Below are 16,669 nucleotides of genomic sequence, written 5' to 3'. Positions count from 1 at the left end.
TTTGCAGGCCGTTTGTTAACCGTCGCGCGATAATATTAACCAAGAAACCGGCGTGAAAACGGAATCTGATCATTTCATACATGTAGGCTTTGGACCCCTCCGTGGTCGACGGAGTACATGCTTTTTTGCATTGTGTTGAATCCGTCTACTCTACTATAAATTAAATCACGAGAACCGAGACAGTCTAGCTCCTGCTATCATAGGGCAATTACCATCTATTGGAAATTTTCTGCTCCTTTTTAACCCCACTCTACAACATGTGTGTGTGTAACAAGATTACTTTATGCCCGCGAAATCTGAAACGCGTTTACTGGTTTTTATAACTTCACTATCAACTGAAGGAAATGTGCATGCGTTGGCAGACGGATGAGACTCGTGTGATATTGACATTGCGCTCGCCGCGGTGGCTCAGTGGCTAAGGCGTTGTGCTGCTGAGCACGAGGTGACGGGTTCGATTCTCGGCCGCGGCGGCCGCTTTTCTGATGGAGGCGAAAAGCAAAAACGCCCGTGTGTACGATATTTCGGCGCACGATAAAGATCCCCAGGTGGTCAAAATTAATCCGGAGCATTCCACTATGGCGCGCCTCATCGCCTGCGTTGAATCGGCGCGTTAAACCTTACAATCGAAAGTATAGAAGATGACTTTACCACAGAGAGCTGGGTTTAAAATCACTCACGGTTCATATCCGATGAAGATATTGCAAGGCAAGCTAACGCAATACGATACATGCGAGCAAGCCTCCTCTTTGATAAGATTGCAAGGATGAGGAGTTTAAGACTGTTGGCGACCTTAAAAGATAAATCGAAGACAGATAAGGCCGACTAAGACTGCCCTCGCTGTCTCTAGTGTGAAGGTCCTCATCGTGAAATCAAAAACAAAAAACAAAAAACCCGTACGCCGCGATCGCGCAGGGGAGGCAAAGTTGGTCTGCTGGCTCACCATGTTCTCTCTGGGTGCAGTCAGTGGGCCACTTGTTGCAGTCTGCCAGACGAGGTGAGTTCTCGCCGTGCGGGGTGGCCCCCCGTATATAGGGGCGATGTGCACACGACCCCAGTCTGCCGGAGAGGGGGAAATCCTCCCTCCGGCGCGAAGTACAATCGATCTTCGGAACCGCTCCACGAGCACGTGTTCCGTTCGTTCCCCCTGCGCGCGATGCGGTGTTCCCCGTCCCCCTCGGGGGCGCGCCTCTCACTCTCGCTGCATTCTTCTCTCTTGTCTGGAGTTTGACATTCTCCGGGAGGCGTCCGATGATGGGGGAGGGAGGCGACTCCCGGAGTTCGTGGCTCCTATCCGGCCCGTGACAGAGGCCGGGGGCGAGTGAGGCCGTTTATAAAGCGGAGGGGGACACTTACCACGTGCCTGCCTGATAAGACCGCGATGCGAGGGAAACAAACTTCCCGGCCCTGCGCGCATCTCTGTAAGCTACGCTCGCTGCAAACACCAAGCGAACGCCGAGCGCAGCTGTTTTATTCGTCTCGGCGATCAAAACGCTTTCGGTGTGTGCGAGACCGGCATGATGCCTGTATGAGAGTTGGCTGAATCTAGGCGGCTTGCGTTTCCTGCTTTGTGACGGCGTGGACGGCGACGACACCGATGGCGACCTTGGGAAGGATGCCAATCGAGCTAGGGCGACGTGCAAGAAGGCTCGGGCGTTACATCAGCTCCAGCCGCCGCTTCGACCGCCGCGGCAGACACCTGAGGTGGGCTGGCGCGAACTGCATCTTGCTCGTAATTACGCGCCATCAAAGGCACCCCCAAGGCGTCGGTAGTGTTGGCAACACTGTTCGACCGCGTCGTCTGCTACAGCAGACGAAACCGTTTAGTGAACGCCATCTTCAGTGCTTGGTAATTGTTTGAGGAGCATCGCAGGGTCCGATTGTGCGGGTTTTTTTTTTAAGCGAAAGCTTTCTAAGTGGACTTGATGGCGTACTGTAAAAAAAGCTAAGGCGCCATAGACGGGGCGGTCGACTGAAAAGCTCGGATAAGATCTCTGGGTGCACGGAGCGTACGTGAAACCGGGCTTCTACTATGTCAAAATGCTTACTTGAAAATCGCGAAAAAGGCACGGTTATAGATAAGACAATGTGCGCATCGATCGTGAAGGAGGAGTGCATTAGCATACCTTTACCTCAAAAACTTTCTGTCGGTATACATTTTGATACTTCAAAGATGTGCTTACTTAGTGCGCGAAAAAAATTTCCCAACCCTTCCTACAAATGTTGCCAGAAGCGCGAAAGGTTTCTCACATCAAAAGTGCGTCAAAAGTGCGTCGAACCTTTCTTACTAGAAGCGTTCGTTCTTCGCTTTCAATTTGGGTCTGAAGTTTTGACGCAGTTTTGATGTGAGAATGTTATCGCGCTTCTCTCAACTTTTGTAAGGAAGGGATGTTAAAGTTTTTTGTTGTTGTCGTTCCATTCTTCGTGTTAGCTGTCCTTGGCTCTGTCGACGCTGTAGTCACTGCCGGCCACGAATATCACCGAAGTCAACACCGACTGTGTTTATCTCGTGATAAGGACAATAAGGATCCGTTCCCGCTCCTTTGTCGAGAGGAAGGTGCGTCACGCTCTGGCACGTATGCATTACCATGTGCGAGTCCGTACAAGAAGTGAATGCGTTGAAACGAGAGGATTAACCGTTGCCAGCGGTGTAACATGTTAGAATAAGGGATAAGATAAGTGCTTTTTGCAATAAAGTACGCTTACCGAAACTCTCTTGGAGGTAGATCCCTAAAATAAGAAAAAGGTGTACTGTTTGCGCGTAAGAAGAAAATGTAGCCATGATAGTGGATTTATCTGATTATGCGTTGCTCGATGTCGTTTCCCAGCAGCGCCGTCCAGTCATAAAATCACTGGGCACGTGAACAGGTCACGCTGGGAATAGTTTAAGCGTGTGCAGAATGATTGGAACGTTGGGACAGCGCTGGTTTTCTTCTGCGCACCTTCCTCTGCCGTCGCCACCACTATCCTCATCAGTAACTATCGGGGCCCAATGCCTTGCTCATGTTCCTTATTTCAGCGTGAGCCTCATACGTGGTGTGGAAGAGAACTTCCTTACTTTTATGTATTTGCTACCTTTTATCTCCACTGCATCTCCTGTTAACATTTGCGCTGTCCACCTGCTTGATAAACGCATTGCTAACTGAGCCATTTTAAGCGTGGAAAATTTATTTTAGCGCATGCAGGAGTGCGTGGACACACAGATCTCGAATATTGATTGATTGATTCTAAGGTTTCACGTGCCGAATCTGCACCGGGCTATGAGGCGAGCCGAAGTGGAGGGCTCCGGATTAACTGAGACCACCTGGGGATCTTTGACGTGTGCCGAAATCTAGAAACAGGCATTGTCGCTTTTCGCCTCCATCTGAAAAGCAGCCACTGCGGCAGGAATCGAACCCGCGTCCTTGGTGTTGCGGAGGATGCCAGTCGGCGGACCAGTGACGATGAATTTAAAGGACCTTTATTTTTGCGCCATCCTAACGAACAGGGCCCAGGCCCTTTGCCGTCTGGACGGGCTTTCGGGGGCAGTCGCTCACACCGCCACGGAAGCGCAGTTCCGTGAACCCGACCGCGGTCCCAGCTAGCGTCACCAAATAAAAACTTTTGGAGTATCGGCACCCTTTTCTCTCATTGTTATGTGCCGCCAGAATTTTCATGGGTCGGTCGGCACCACGTGATATTTGTTTACGTATGGGCGCAGCCATTTTGTTTCTGGGCGCCTCTCCTCTCTCTCTCTCTCTCTCTGCTGCGCGGACGCTATTGCGGCCGTCACTCTCTGCCCGTCACAACCGGTGGCGGTTTCGTTGGGAGAGATGGCAACACTGCAAGCCGGAAACAAAATGACCCCCAGACGCTTCCGGGTGCCCGAAGTGGCTGTACTCTTAAGCGTACCTTATTTAGTGACGCTAGTCCCAGCTGAAGCCCCTACTCACGACGGCGCGCATGCATGTCCCTTTTTTACGACCGAACGCACCGCGGGCGGTCCAAACACTCGCGGCTTTTCGGCCTTTCTACCCAGTGTCTTTCCGAAGCGACAGGAGTACGGAGGATGAACATTCGTTCGGCGCCCCAGGGCTCTTAACGGCCAGAGAGGTGCGCAAGAGTCCTGCACGCAACACTTGGCCCAGCAGCACAGCGCCTTAGACACTGTGGCATATATGATTATGGATCCCAGGCACATACGATTCCAAAGCGGTAACCATAACTACTTGGCCGCGGGTATTTTGTATTAGTACTTTATACCAAAGCAAATAGCTGTCCCGCCGAAATGGACAACGGAAGTAAATCAGAGATCACTTATCAAACGAAACCGAAACAAAGCACGCTAAGTATAAGAGCGAAACGGCTGAAACCACATAGCCTCTGTCGCGTATTCCGATGATCGGGTCGACATTGAGGAGGAGCTATTAAACCTAGCATTAGTAAAGTTCATCATTTGGTTATCAATTTGATAAATACTGCGCGTTTTGGCAGTCTGTGCGGGAAAAAGGCCTTATGTTGAACGCGTTAGCTCAGCATGTGACGGCCTACGAGCCTAGTAACAAAAGCTTGATGTGGGCGAGTTGGTATACATTATGCTAAAAAAATTACTCGGCGCTAAAACAGGGGCGGAGAAGAAACGCGTAGCGCACAACACAGTGCCGAACTTCCAACTAGATTTTATAGAAAAAAGACGCTGCTTATATTGTAACGTAGTATTTTGGCTCACATACTGCCGCTACTGTAGCATGAAGATCGGAAGGAAAAAGTCGAGACGTCGAAGAAGTTTTAAGGTTAACTTGTTTACTTTACAGATGACATTGGTAACATTTAGCACATACAAAGTTGAGACAATTTCACTTATTACATAGATGAAAAAGGCAGTCAAAAGATTCAGAGTACTTAGCGGGACATAGCTGGCGGGCGAACGGCTCCCGGCGGGAGGGCACGTCGACGGGCGGCAGAGTTTCTGACGTGAGCTGGTGCAGGCCGCCCTCTCCCTCTCAATAGCCAGAGGGGCCGCGTTATATTTGCCTTGGGGGGACGCATTGGGGGAAAAAGCGCATCCTAGCGTGTGCGGACTACCGGGAGCAAGTCTAAGGCACATCCGCAGCCAATCAGGAGGACGCTTCTTAGCTCCAATCAGACATGTTCCCGCCAAAGTGAAACGGAAAAGATCACACACAGAAGACACAAAGTTCTAACTCGAAGGCGCCCGTTTCTGGCAAAAGAATTTCTGGTGAGAATAAAGTAAAGGTATACAAACTCGAAAAGGAGAAAAGAGAGGCGGCCGTTTGGACGAGACCGGAGGTCGGAGAACATAGCGGCCCGCGTAGGCGCGCAACGGGGGTCGGAGACGCCAGTGCGTGCCGTAACACAAGACGCGTGGATGGTCCCTCTCGAGGGCCGCGTCTCTCGGGTCGGCCGACGGGCCGACACACACACTCCGCCTGCGTTTCTTAGAAAAGCTGGGCCTCGGTGGCCGAAGAGGGATGCCAAAAAATATAAAAAGCAAACGGGACGGGGGGCTTCGCGACAATATACACAAAACTAAAATACTAAAATCATGTGACGTAAAAATGCATCACATTTCTAAAATGGCCACTTTATGTGACAGCGATATGGACGGAGGACTAACACACTTATCCCCTGCCTGTCTGATAAAATCAGCTTCAAGAACTTCGCGCTCAAGCTTTCCTCTTGCTCTCCGCAAAAACGTTGTGCTATGTAGCAGGGAGCTACGCTTGCATCTTTTGCAGTGCTCAGAAAGGTGGCCACCAGCGTTATTTGCAACTGTCCAGTTGTGCTCCCTCGCCCTCTCATTGAAACACCTTCCCGTTTGCCATGTGTACACTTTTTTGCAGCTAAGGGGAATTTTGTAAACTACACCCATGTTGCAGTCTGTGTAGCGAACAGCGTGGTTTTTTGCACAGGGTTCTGGTTTCTTCTTCTGATTTTTACTCATCAGAGGGGATACTTTTGACAGCTTTTCCGGGGCACCGAAAACGATATTTACACCGTCCCTTTGCGCCATTTTCTTTGCATTATGCGACACTTTGTAAAGATACGGTATGACGTGCACCTTTTTTTCTTATCGGCCTGTCTTTTTCGTGGAGCCTAGCTCCACGAAGACCTCGTACTCGTAGTTTATACTGTTGTCATTGGTTACCGTGGGAAATCGAGCAGCAGCAACAGAACAGAAACACAACATCCCAAGTTTCAAACTAGTGGCGTACGTAGGATTTGTTTTCCGGGAGGGGAAGGGGGGGGGGTGTACCCGGTAAAAAGGAAGAGGGAGAACATGTTCCAGGGGCTACGAAGAATTGGGTATGGCAGACGAACAAAATAATCAAAGCGTTCACGCTGGCAGAAGCACGGGAAACGGCCCGCAACATGCGCGTGACCGGTGAAACGTAAACCGCCACCAAACAGCAGTTTGGACGGCATGGCGCCTCGTCCCGAGACGACATGCCGTTCAGGGCCAGGAAGAGTGTGCTCACACCTGCGCGCCGCTACCCGAACGTCCCGACTCCCCAGTGCTCCCAAGCCGTTTATGGTCAAGAGATCCAAAGAGTCGAAAGATCCAAAGAGTAAGAAGATCCAATAATCACGTGAGAGCCCAGTCAAAAGATTCAACGAGTCAAAAGGCCGAAAGCGAGTCGAAAGATCCAACGAGTCAGGAGATCCGAGTCAGAAAGCCCAATATTTCAGAAACAGCGTCAGAAGGTCCAACGAATTATGGGAACTTTCGGAGCCGCGGCTAGATATACAATTATAGACTACGTCATTTTATCGTATTTTTAGTGCTGTCTTGGCTCCCATATCTAAACTTTCACTTCTAAATGTAGTTATGAACGTTATGTTATGAACGACGCCATGCATCGAACTGGTCTTTATTTTTATTATTCTTTCGGGTTGTTCTATTTCGTCATTAACTAGTCGTTCTATACTATTACGTCCGAATTATTTTGTAGTTACTGATTATGAGGTTTAACACGCCGACGCTAGGCGCGCCGCAGTGGAGGGCTCCGGAATAATTTGGACTACCTGGGGATCTTTAACGCGCGCCGAAACCGCGAACCCCCGGGCGTTTTCGCTTTTCGTCGTCCTTATTTAATGTAACAAATGTATGTAGCCATCGAATCAAGTTTAGCTGGGTGAGATGTTCGTTTCTTCATCTTCGTTTGCTATTGTTTACACGTGCAGAAACAAACATTGGGTTCATGGTCTGTGTGAGGTTCGAGCGCGGAGGTCATCCTACCGCAGCGCCTCCTTCCCCCGGCGCACACCTGGGCAGGTGCCGCCGCCAATTAAGCCACCTGTACGCAAGGTGCGCGCGGAAACGAGAAGAGCAGCCCTCCCCTCTGGTGTGGGCAGTGTGGGGTCCGGGCACAGACGTCGCCACACTGCCTGCGCGCCCCGCGGTGCTGATTGAGGACATTGTTAGTATCCTCCAAAAGGGGCCGCTGACAATTTGGCTGCCCGGATGCAGGGTCCCCGCGGAAGCGAGCAGGACGGCGCACGGCCGGGGACAAAGGGATGCGGCTTGCTTTCACCACCTTGGGCGGCACACTCCCCGTGCGTACGCGTCACTGAACTCGGCTAGTGCGCATTGCAGGCCGTGCTGTCTTCCGTTTTCTTTAACATGTCCCCTTCCCTCACCCAGGGTATTTGTGCTGCGCCCTTCGAGTAGACGGGGGGTCTTTTGCCACCGAACTCACTGCAGGTCGCGGGTAAAAACCCATGGCGCCGGCTAGACGCCGGTAGGCTTCTAAGCCCCACTGTGGCTGCATCAGTTGTCTTGTATATGTTCTGTGGAATGTTCCTCTACGTAAGTGTACATAATTTGGACATCGGAGTCTGGCTGGTCCCTCACGACGACACGAGACACGGCGGCGCGTTACTGAAGAAGGGGAAGTGCTGAAATTTACTGTTAAGTTTAGACAAATACTTTTATTCTGTATGGTTCAAAAATGACCGCCCTGAAGGGATGGGCACACGATGCTTTGCTATAGTGTGGCTGCCGTCGTCGGTTCATTGAAGATTTCTCTCTGTGTGTCTTACTGCGCCTCAAGGAGCCCGAACAAGGCAACTCTGTCCACGTAGTTTATTATGTCCTGGCAGGTCGGCGCAGTAGCCGCGGCATAAGATGAAAACATTGCCATTTCCTCCTGCAGTTTTGCATTTTTTGCGCGAACTTCGGCGGAAGGTATAGCGAGGCCACTTCTATGGGGTCCTTCAAAAGCACCTGAATACTGTTCTAGGACGAGGACTGGGCAACTTGCAAGAAGTGAATGAATTTAGCAATGTCGGGTGAAAATTGCTCGGCCGGTTGTAAAGACCGTTATGCCAGCCTTTTACCATGTTGGTATTGTGATGGCCTTGTGCACCGAACAAGGATTTATACCCCCCCCCCCCCCCCCCACCCCTTCCATTTCGAAACTCGAAGGCAGTCTTCCAAGTATAATCGCGTATCTCAGCGCAAAGACTGCCACTCCATGTCTGCTATGGACCATTTAGGAATAAATGACAAACCCCTCAGGAGTACCGCAGTACCTGGAGCCCTGCTTTTAAAGGGACACTGAAGTGACTTGTAAACATTGCGATTACTAGCGCATATTGTAGTCCGGAGTCCATAGGCATTGTTTCGACCACTCTGAGTGCGTTTACACGAATTTATTTAGTAGAAAAATCAATTCTAAAATGCTGTCCTCCTCTCTGCATCCTCGCCCATTTTCTGTGGCGTTTTCGTGTGACGTCAGGAGGAAATGACTTGGCTTAACTGCGCTACTGCACGGTTCGCCGACCTTCCGAGAGTCAGTCGGCCTAGCGTTTAGTCCGCGGGCCGCCGACGGGTCGTCGCAATTCGTTCGCTCAGTTGAAACTAAGCCCCGACACGTTTGTGAATGGAAGAATGTACGTGTCTTTCTTTAGTTTGTTAGTTTGTACACTGTATCAAGCTCCAAGTCCAGGCAACTCCACACAAGCGCTGAACAAATGCACATGCAACGCTTCGGTGACTGGTAGGCTAGTAGGAAAACCTAAGGCCAATTGAAGGAGGGAGAAGAGTCAGCGAAGTTAATATAGGTACTAAGAAAATAAAAGCAACAGAAACTTTTACCGTACAGCGTAAAACTAGGAAGCAGGAAGCACTTTTTTGTGCTGGGTGAACAAGCACAGCGGTCAGCAGCACGAGCACACACCTGAGAACGCTTTTCCGTCTAAGAAATGCAATTGCTAGACGTGAGATATTTTGGAAATTTGGGGGATGCTTACTGCACGAGCGCTATACAAAAAAATAGTCCCCTGTTACTTAAAATGCTAAAACTAAATAAAAGTGTAAACTGGCTATACATTGTATACCTTATATTTCCAACGCTGGCAGCGCTGGCTCGTGGCCGAGTGGTCTGGAGTGCTAGGTACTTTATTATGCAAGTCACAAGTTCGAATCCCAGAGGGTACATTCGTTTTCGGCCGATGTTTTCTATACCGAGTTTACCATTTTTGGGCCGTAATGTTCACTGCTCCACGAACTAGTTCACAAAACGCGCGCAGGCTGACACTGATGCGCTAGCGAGTTCTCGTTGGCGTACTGTTGCCATAAGCACCGACTGCTTGCGGGCAGTGGGCACAGGCCAGAATTAACAGGCCTTTGCACTGGTGCGAACACGCTTTTTACGATACAGGCATGAGCGAGGCAAGCTCCAAATATGGGGGAAAGGCGCATGCATTTGAGCGTCTGCGGGGACGCGGAGGGCGTTCATCCACTGCGTAAGCCTCGGCTAGTGATTGCTACGATTCCAAGCCGTCCTGGGAGGCTTATCTTAGACATTTTACAGCCGACATCATGGCAGAAGCGCGGTACGACGATTACTAGCTGGGATATCGAGAATGCCCATCCAACGATGCCGTCAGATGTCAAGCATGTTGTTTTACAGAACCGAAACTGAAACTTGATGCTAACCTTGGACATCGTCCAATCACGGTGCATCTCCTCCTGTCGTCACAGCCTTTAGTTGGTGCGGCCGCCGCGTCCCCGTAACAGAGTTTGGACCAATAAAGTATCTCGCTCTCTCTTTCTCTCTACTCAGAGGTCTTGCTAGACTGGGGCCTGGCAATCTATGTGTGCAGAGTGTGCTGCGTTTATCTCGATATGGTCGCCTGATCATGACCTCGCTGAGACCGCAAATATTTCGTAGCTCCCGCGTGCTTTACGATAGGGCCTTTCACTGCTGGAGCATTCTCCAGCGCGCGCCTTCTGATTCAAGGGCAATGTGACTGGGTGGCGCCGGTTGATCGTCCCCAGAGCAGTGGTAGACGCTGTTGTTCAGCCCCCGTCTCGCAGACCAGCTAGTGCTGGATGAGAGAGCTGCTGTAGCCAAGACGGCGCATGGTTACCCGTGAAGAGGGTGCCACTTTCGCGAGAACATCAATACTTTGAATAAAGAAGTTTCTTTCTCTCTCTCCTCCCTGTCTACGGTGTTATTCCACCAAATGCCAGGTACTGTTTTGAAGTATCTGTATATGCTTTTTATGGATTACCGTTTACTTTGTGTCTATTGTGACCGAAACGAAATTTAGAGCAAACTACGAGATAAAAAATGTCACGAATCCCTCCGCCGCCCCATACTGCCCAAAGAATTCGCTTGAAAACATGTCAATCAACGTCAAAAACATGTACGCCGTGTCCTTAGCCACACTGCTGTGCCCATAACGTAATCAGCTGTTGTCCTCCTGCAATGTCCCCGCCATCTTTGCCGAGTCCCAGCATCAAATCTCTGCGTATTAATCAAAGGTCGCTTATATGTCGCTTATACGATCCGAGTGAGATCTCGCAATTATTGGACATCTTAAAACACTGTTTAACCTTAAACGTGCACAGTTTCGGCGTGCGTCAGCCTAGTCACGTTCGTGTCACCTGGAACACCCCGCGCGGCAAATCTGTCAAGCGTATGTCAAGAGATCAAAATATCAGCCCACTGAAGGATCATCCTCATATACCGTAATACAGCACCACCCATGGCAATGACCCACAAATAAGCAAGCGGATTTGGTTGACAAAACAACCCAGCCTGCATGCCACTTATGTGTCAGTTAAAAATTGCGACGGACCGCTTTCGAAAGCAGCGATGTGACTGCCGCGCATATCACCAGTCCGCCAAGGACTGGACCGCAGGTGTTTTTTTACCCGCTTGTATAGATGGTATTCGTTGAAAAGTTTAGCGGTCAATTTCTTCGCTTGGCAACACTGGAAACGGCCACAGACATGGCCGATGCGCCACGGACATGGACAAGTACCGCCATCCCGCGGAGCCCGACGTAACGAGTGACGGCGCACCACGGCCGGACTGGAGAGGCGCGCGCGCGTTCCTTCAGTCCGGCCGTGGGCGCACTCACACGGTTGCATGGAGGAGAAGACGGGTGCCTGATCTGGGGGCCTTGCGCACAACGTCGCCTAGCAACAGACGCTTGGTCACAGATATGGCGGCACACTCGCATGGTTGCCTGCATGCATTCCACGCCATTGAATACCGGTCATACGCAAAGCGACATTACATTGATTCAATCAACCATCGGGCCCTTCTGACCATTAGATTGAATCGTCGCGCAAGACATGAAAGTTCGTGGTTAGGAAACTTTGGGCAGACAAAAAAAAAAACGCTTATTTTTGTAGATTCGAAACAGTCCTCGGTGTGATCGTGGGCGCGTGGTCAATACCATTAAACTGGACAGCGTTGATAACGTGTGCCACGCCTATTTTTCTTATATGTGGCACATTGGCTGGCGCGAGGTCGTGCGCTTGCTTGCTGCCACTTTATTTTTGTTGTTGCGAAAAGTGTGCCTTGACGCATGCAAGGAAAACACAATTAAACTCCATCAAGCCAGCGTTGTGAAAAAATTCAGCAGGTTACTGTGGTACCTGTCGTGCAGCGACTTGCTGTAGGCGGACAAGAAAGTTGGGCGGTCCCCTTCCGTTTGACATGCATATTTGTTCCAGCTGCCAAGGCGCCTAGGAATGTCTATATCTATCAAAGGGTGCACGTTGACTTCACCCACCATGGCGTCACATTGGGGTAGGTGGCACAGGGCGGTCTTGTCCGCAGTGATGTGAGGGGAGGGAGCAGGCACAGGAGGGTATGAGGTCGGGTGTGTCTGCGACGTACAGGATAGTTTGTTGCGGTAGGGGCACGGTGTAGGGGTCATGAAAGAGGAGGTCGTGGTGATCTTTCTGTGAAAAGTATATATGGGCATTTCAAGTGATACGAGAACGTTTCTTCAGTGGCTGCAGTGCTGGCGGCTGTCGAATGTACAAGTGTGTCAGATTATTGGCTCTTTGAAGAGTGCTATGTAGCTTCTATGGCGTGATGTATGCGCTTGCATCGGAAGCAGAGGAAATGCCTCATCCGCAAGCAATCCTCCCCACCCGCCTCATAATTTCTGGGTGAGCGATGAGGCGGCAAGCGAGAGCAAGAAGGCGTATGTGGTCCCATGTTAAAAAAAAATGTTCGGTTGCTCTGCGTCGCTGTAAGGCCAGCATATAGGGCACTGGGAACTTTACTATGCAAACGCATTTGCAAGCGAGATATTAGCAGTGAAGTTTCGCGCAATACTGCCAAACGAAAAGGGGGGATGCTGAGCCTGATACTTTACTGACCGTTAGCTATGCGAACGCGAGGCGGATATTGCAATGAATAGCAATTGTGCTGCAAGTTGCCACGTTCGCGCTCCAAGAAAACACGGGGGTAGGGCATGGTGCATCTTTCTTCAACACCGACTGTATCTTCGGTGGGTAGATAATGCTCCCAATCTAAGAATGTATGTACTCTGCTCTCTTTCGCAGCTCGGTGAGGAAAACTAATCGCTTCACTACGCGATAGTAGATGAAAAGGTCAAGCACGCCTCCAGAAGACTCGCTTCGTCTGCACCACATTCTCTCTTCGGTATACTTCCTAATTTTTGTGCAATTGTTTTTTTAACCTTTTTTTCCATCTGTTTATAATTTGCCACTTTTATTTGTCTAGTCGTCTACTGCTAATGCATTCTAATATCTTTCTTTTTCCCCAAACCTGCATAGTTTCTTTCGGTAAACTACCCATTTCCTGGCCAATCCCCCTGAGTGGGTAAGAGCCATTGAACATGGTACCACCACCACTTCTTTCAGGAACCAGTCGCAAAAGGGAGGCAATCATTTTTGATCAATCCGAAGTAGCCTTGCATTGTAGAGGTCCAAGCGAAGGGTTGTGCTGTTCATAGCGCTCTTCAGTCTTCAGAACTTCACTGACGTTTTTTTATTATTATTATTATGCAGTCATCATGCCACCAAATTATCTTTGCACTTTTTAAACAAGTCCTCCTGCGCCATTTTATATCCGAGTGTAGTTCCCTCCCGCAAGTTGACATGGCGAACATACCGAAAAGAGCCCATGTATTTCTTGTGCGCTTCAGAACTGAGACACCATGATCGCCGAGGCTGGCCAGTTATGTAAAGGCAGTCAAAACATGAGCGTTTCACATTCCGTTCGCTTTCCGTGTTAAAGTATGGGGAGACTACAAGGGGCTGCGACGGATTGATTGATTGATTGATTGATTGATTGATTGATTGATTGATTGATTGATTGATTGATTGATTGATTGATTGATTGATTGATTGAATAAACTTTATTCAAGACAGCAAGCACGGTGCACATGTTAGGGCGCCCGTCCGGTAAGAGGCGTCCTCAGTACAGGATGCCTTGGAGGCCCGCGCTCCCCTATCTGCCAACATGCCCAGGGTAGAGGGGTCGGAGCTGGCCAGCTGGTCAGTTGAGCATTCTACGGTAATGTTCTAGAGAGTTCCCATGTTTAGACAAAACTAACGTGTGGCATGGTATTGGGCGGGGAACATGGCGTGGTAACTCGGAGGACGAATTGCAAAGCATGATTACCGCACTAGGCAAGTAGATTAGAATCGTGGGCCTAAAAATTAACATGCAGAAAACTAAAGTAATGCTCAATAGCCTCGGGAGAGCACAGCGATTTGAGAAGGGTGGGGAGGCTGGGGAAATGGTAAGCGAATATATCTTCTTAGGCCAAGTAGTGACGCCGGATCCAAACCATAAGTCAGAGATAATTAGAAGGATAAGAATGGGGTGGAGTGCGTTCGGCAGGCGTTCCCAGATAATGAGTGGCAGCCTACCATTGTCCCTGAAGAGGAAAGTGTATAACAGCGCTACTTTACCGGTACTCACCTGGGGGGCAGAAACCTGGAGGCTTACTAAAAGGGTTAAACTTAAATTGAGGACGACTCAGAGATCGATGGACGGAAGACAAATGTAACGTTAAGGAACAAGAAGATATTGGAGTGTGTCAGAGAACAAACGCGTGTTAAGGACATATTGAGTAGAAATTAAGAAAAAGAAATGGGTGTGGGCAGGACATATAATGCGAAGGCAGGATAACCGGGCAACAGAAGGGATAGAGAAGGCAAGCGTGGCAGGGGACGGGCTGCAGAAAGTTAGGTGGGCAGATGAGATCAAGAAGTTTTCGGGGATAAATTGGTCGCAGTTAGCGCAGGACCGGTATAATTGGAGATCCATGGAAGAGGCTTTGCCCTGCAGGGGGCGTAGACAGGCTGATGGTGATGATGATGATGACGTAGTAAAATGTATTTTGGAGAATGACGCTTGCCCGTAGCTTGCGTAGTGTATCCGCGTCGGTCCTAAAAAGAGTACGATGAAGGGGTGAACATTTTTGTCGTTGTAGCTTATAGTGGGTGAGGGTATTGGGGTATGTAAGGAGGGGAGTGGACGAGGTTGGGGGCGCGGTGAAGTGTAGGGGCCACTGGGTCAGTCAGCAACGGCCCGAGTACATGTTTGCGGGCCATTACATCAGCCGCATCAGTGCCTTTTAATCCCATCTTGCTTGGAGTCCATACGATGTGTGCGAGGGGCACATGGGGATTCTGGCGTAGAATTTGTAGGGTTTAATGGGACATACGGCTTGGAATATGCGAAATTTTCCTGTCTCGGTTGTGCACATGCGCATATTGGGACAAATACTCAGCTCCGCAAATCCATCTCATCCGTGTCTTCTTGCGCAGTACGAAGTCTGGGTCGTCGCTCGAAGCCGAACAGCAGGAGGTCGGCCGGCTTCCCGCTTCGGTGGACGTGGTAGTGATCGGCGGCGGGGCCGTGGGGACCAGCCTCACGTACCACCTGGCCAAGCTGGGCAATGGCAGCGTGGCGCTTCTCGAAAAGACCGAGCTCACGGCCGGATCCACGTGGCACGCGGTAGGGTGACTCCCTTCTTCCCTACACCCCATCCCGCTGTCTGTCTCTTCATCCGTCTGTCCGTTAGCTTCATCTTGAAAACACAAAATGAGTGCAGTCTAGAAAGAAATAAAATACTACATCCATGTAGTTCGCACCATCCAAACTGAGAGTAAACGAATTCCCCCAGCTGGCTGTTTTGGCGTTCCTGCGTTTGTTTGTACGTCCATTTTGCACGTTTGTTTGTATACGTCCAGGAAGACAAAATACAAGCTTGGTTCATTATAATGATTGCCTACACGGTTGGAATAACACTCATGCCACTGTGACGGTCGTGTGTGTGCCCGGACTACTCCGAACCAGATGGAACAACTTTGGCCGCAGGAAGTTTTCCCGTGGGCACGCGCGGCCGATCGCTAAGGACACATGGTTCCTTTTCGCCTCGGGGCGAGCCAGGCTTCCCTCCGCTCGACGCGTCCTCGGCGGGTGGGCAGGCATCCGCGTCGTCCACCGCCGCTTGAAGCCGGCCCTTCTCCTCCTTTTCCCTGCCGCTGCTCGGACGTAGGAGGAGGAGCAGATAAAGAGGAGCGAACGGAGGGGATCGAGGTTAGACTTGGGGCGACCGTCTTGCCATTCGGACGCAGCCGTAGGAGCAATCCGAAAGCGCGTCCCTCCCAGGAGCCCACTCGCTGCCAGCGTTTCCTGCCCCGGTCTACACCTCGAGCCCGCCGAGCTACCGGTCCCGCCCAGCCTCCCCTTCCTGACCGCGGCCTACAGCTCGAGCTCGCCGAACTACCGGTCCAGTACTGCCTCCCGTTCCTGCCCTCGGGTTCACCGCGCCGACCTTTCGAGCCACCGGCCCCGCACTGCCTCTATCTCCTGGCCCCGAGGCCCACTTGGCCCGTCGGCGCCCCGTCGACGATTGACACCCTGCAACCCGAACGATTCCGCCCAACCTGGTGAGGAAGCCGGCACCACAGAGGCACCCCATCAAACTAATTATTAATGTTTTTCACCCGCCTCAGTGTGTCTCATTTCCTCCATGCTCTGCGTGGACCCACCTTAATATGACTTTGTGACTAACTCATTAAACGAGCGTCACACCACATTTGACGCAAACTTGTCTCAAGCAAGCTATATAGCGGGGAAACCAGAAAATAATGCGTACGTGGATGCAGCAGACTACGGAAAGGGCAGATACGCAGCGGTTACCATCAATGCGAGAACGGGGGAAGTGTCCACGTCAGTGAGTATGCGATGTGTTAATGCAACCGAAGCAGAGTAGATCGCCATCGCCCTAGCAATGGCCGAGCCGTGGTGTGGCACCGTCCTAAGCGATTCGCTAGAAGCCGTCCTAAACCTAACCAACGGCCGGATCAGTGACAAGGCATTCGTTTCCCCGAAGTCCGCTGTCGATCAGAAACCTAATCGCCCGGGCTCCGGTT

At 50.7% G+C, this 16,669-nt stretch overlaps 2 protein-coding genes across 2 annotated transcripts in view; one reads left to right on the top strand and one right to left on the bottom strand.

Moving 5' to 3' along the window:
- The window catches only part of LOC144169917 (betaine--homocysteine S-methyltransferase 1-like), a 39,793-nt gene extending 38,510 nt beyond the window's left edge, over positions 1–1,283 (bottom strand). Inside the window, exon 1 of the mRNA XM_077699365.1 lies at positions 941–1,283. Within this exon, the coding sequence (XP_077555491.1) occupies positions 941–943 (3 nt within the window). The 5' untranslated portion in view covers positions 944–1,283. The remainder of the gene's footprint in view (positions 1–940) is intronic.
- A 110-nt stretch (positions 1,284–1,393) lies between these two features.
- Positions 1,394–16,669, top strand: part of LOC144169916 (dimethylglycine dehydrogenase, mitochondrial-like) — a 58,538-nt gene continuing 43,262 nt past the window's right edge. Inside the window, exons 1-2 of the mRNA XM_077699364.1 lie at positions 1,394–1,701; positions 15,056–15,245. Coding sequence (XP_077555490.1) covers positions 1,595–1,701; positions 15,056–15,245 — 297 coding nt within the window. The 5' untranslated portion in view covers positions 1,394–1,594. The remainder of the gene's footprint in view (positions 1,702–15,055; positions 15,246–16,669) is intronic.

The sequence above is a fragment of the Haemaphysalis longicornis genome, unplaced genomic scaffold (assembly GCF_048455015.1).
Source record: "Haemaphysalis longicornis isolate Haplotype H1 unplaced genomic scaffold, Haemaphysalis longicornis Haplotype H1 scaffold_2, whole genome shotgun sequence".
NCBI classification, from domain to species: Eukaryota; Metazoa; Arthropoda; class Arachnida; order Ixodida; family Ixodidae; genus Haemaphysalis; species Haemaphysalis longicornis.
The sequence above is the reverse complement of the archived record's forward strand: the minus strand, read 5'-3'. Positions and strand labels throughout refer to the sequence as shown.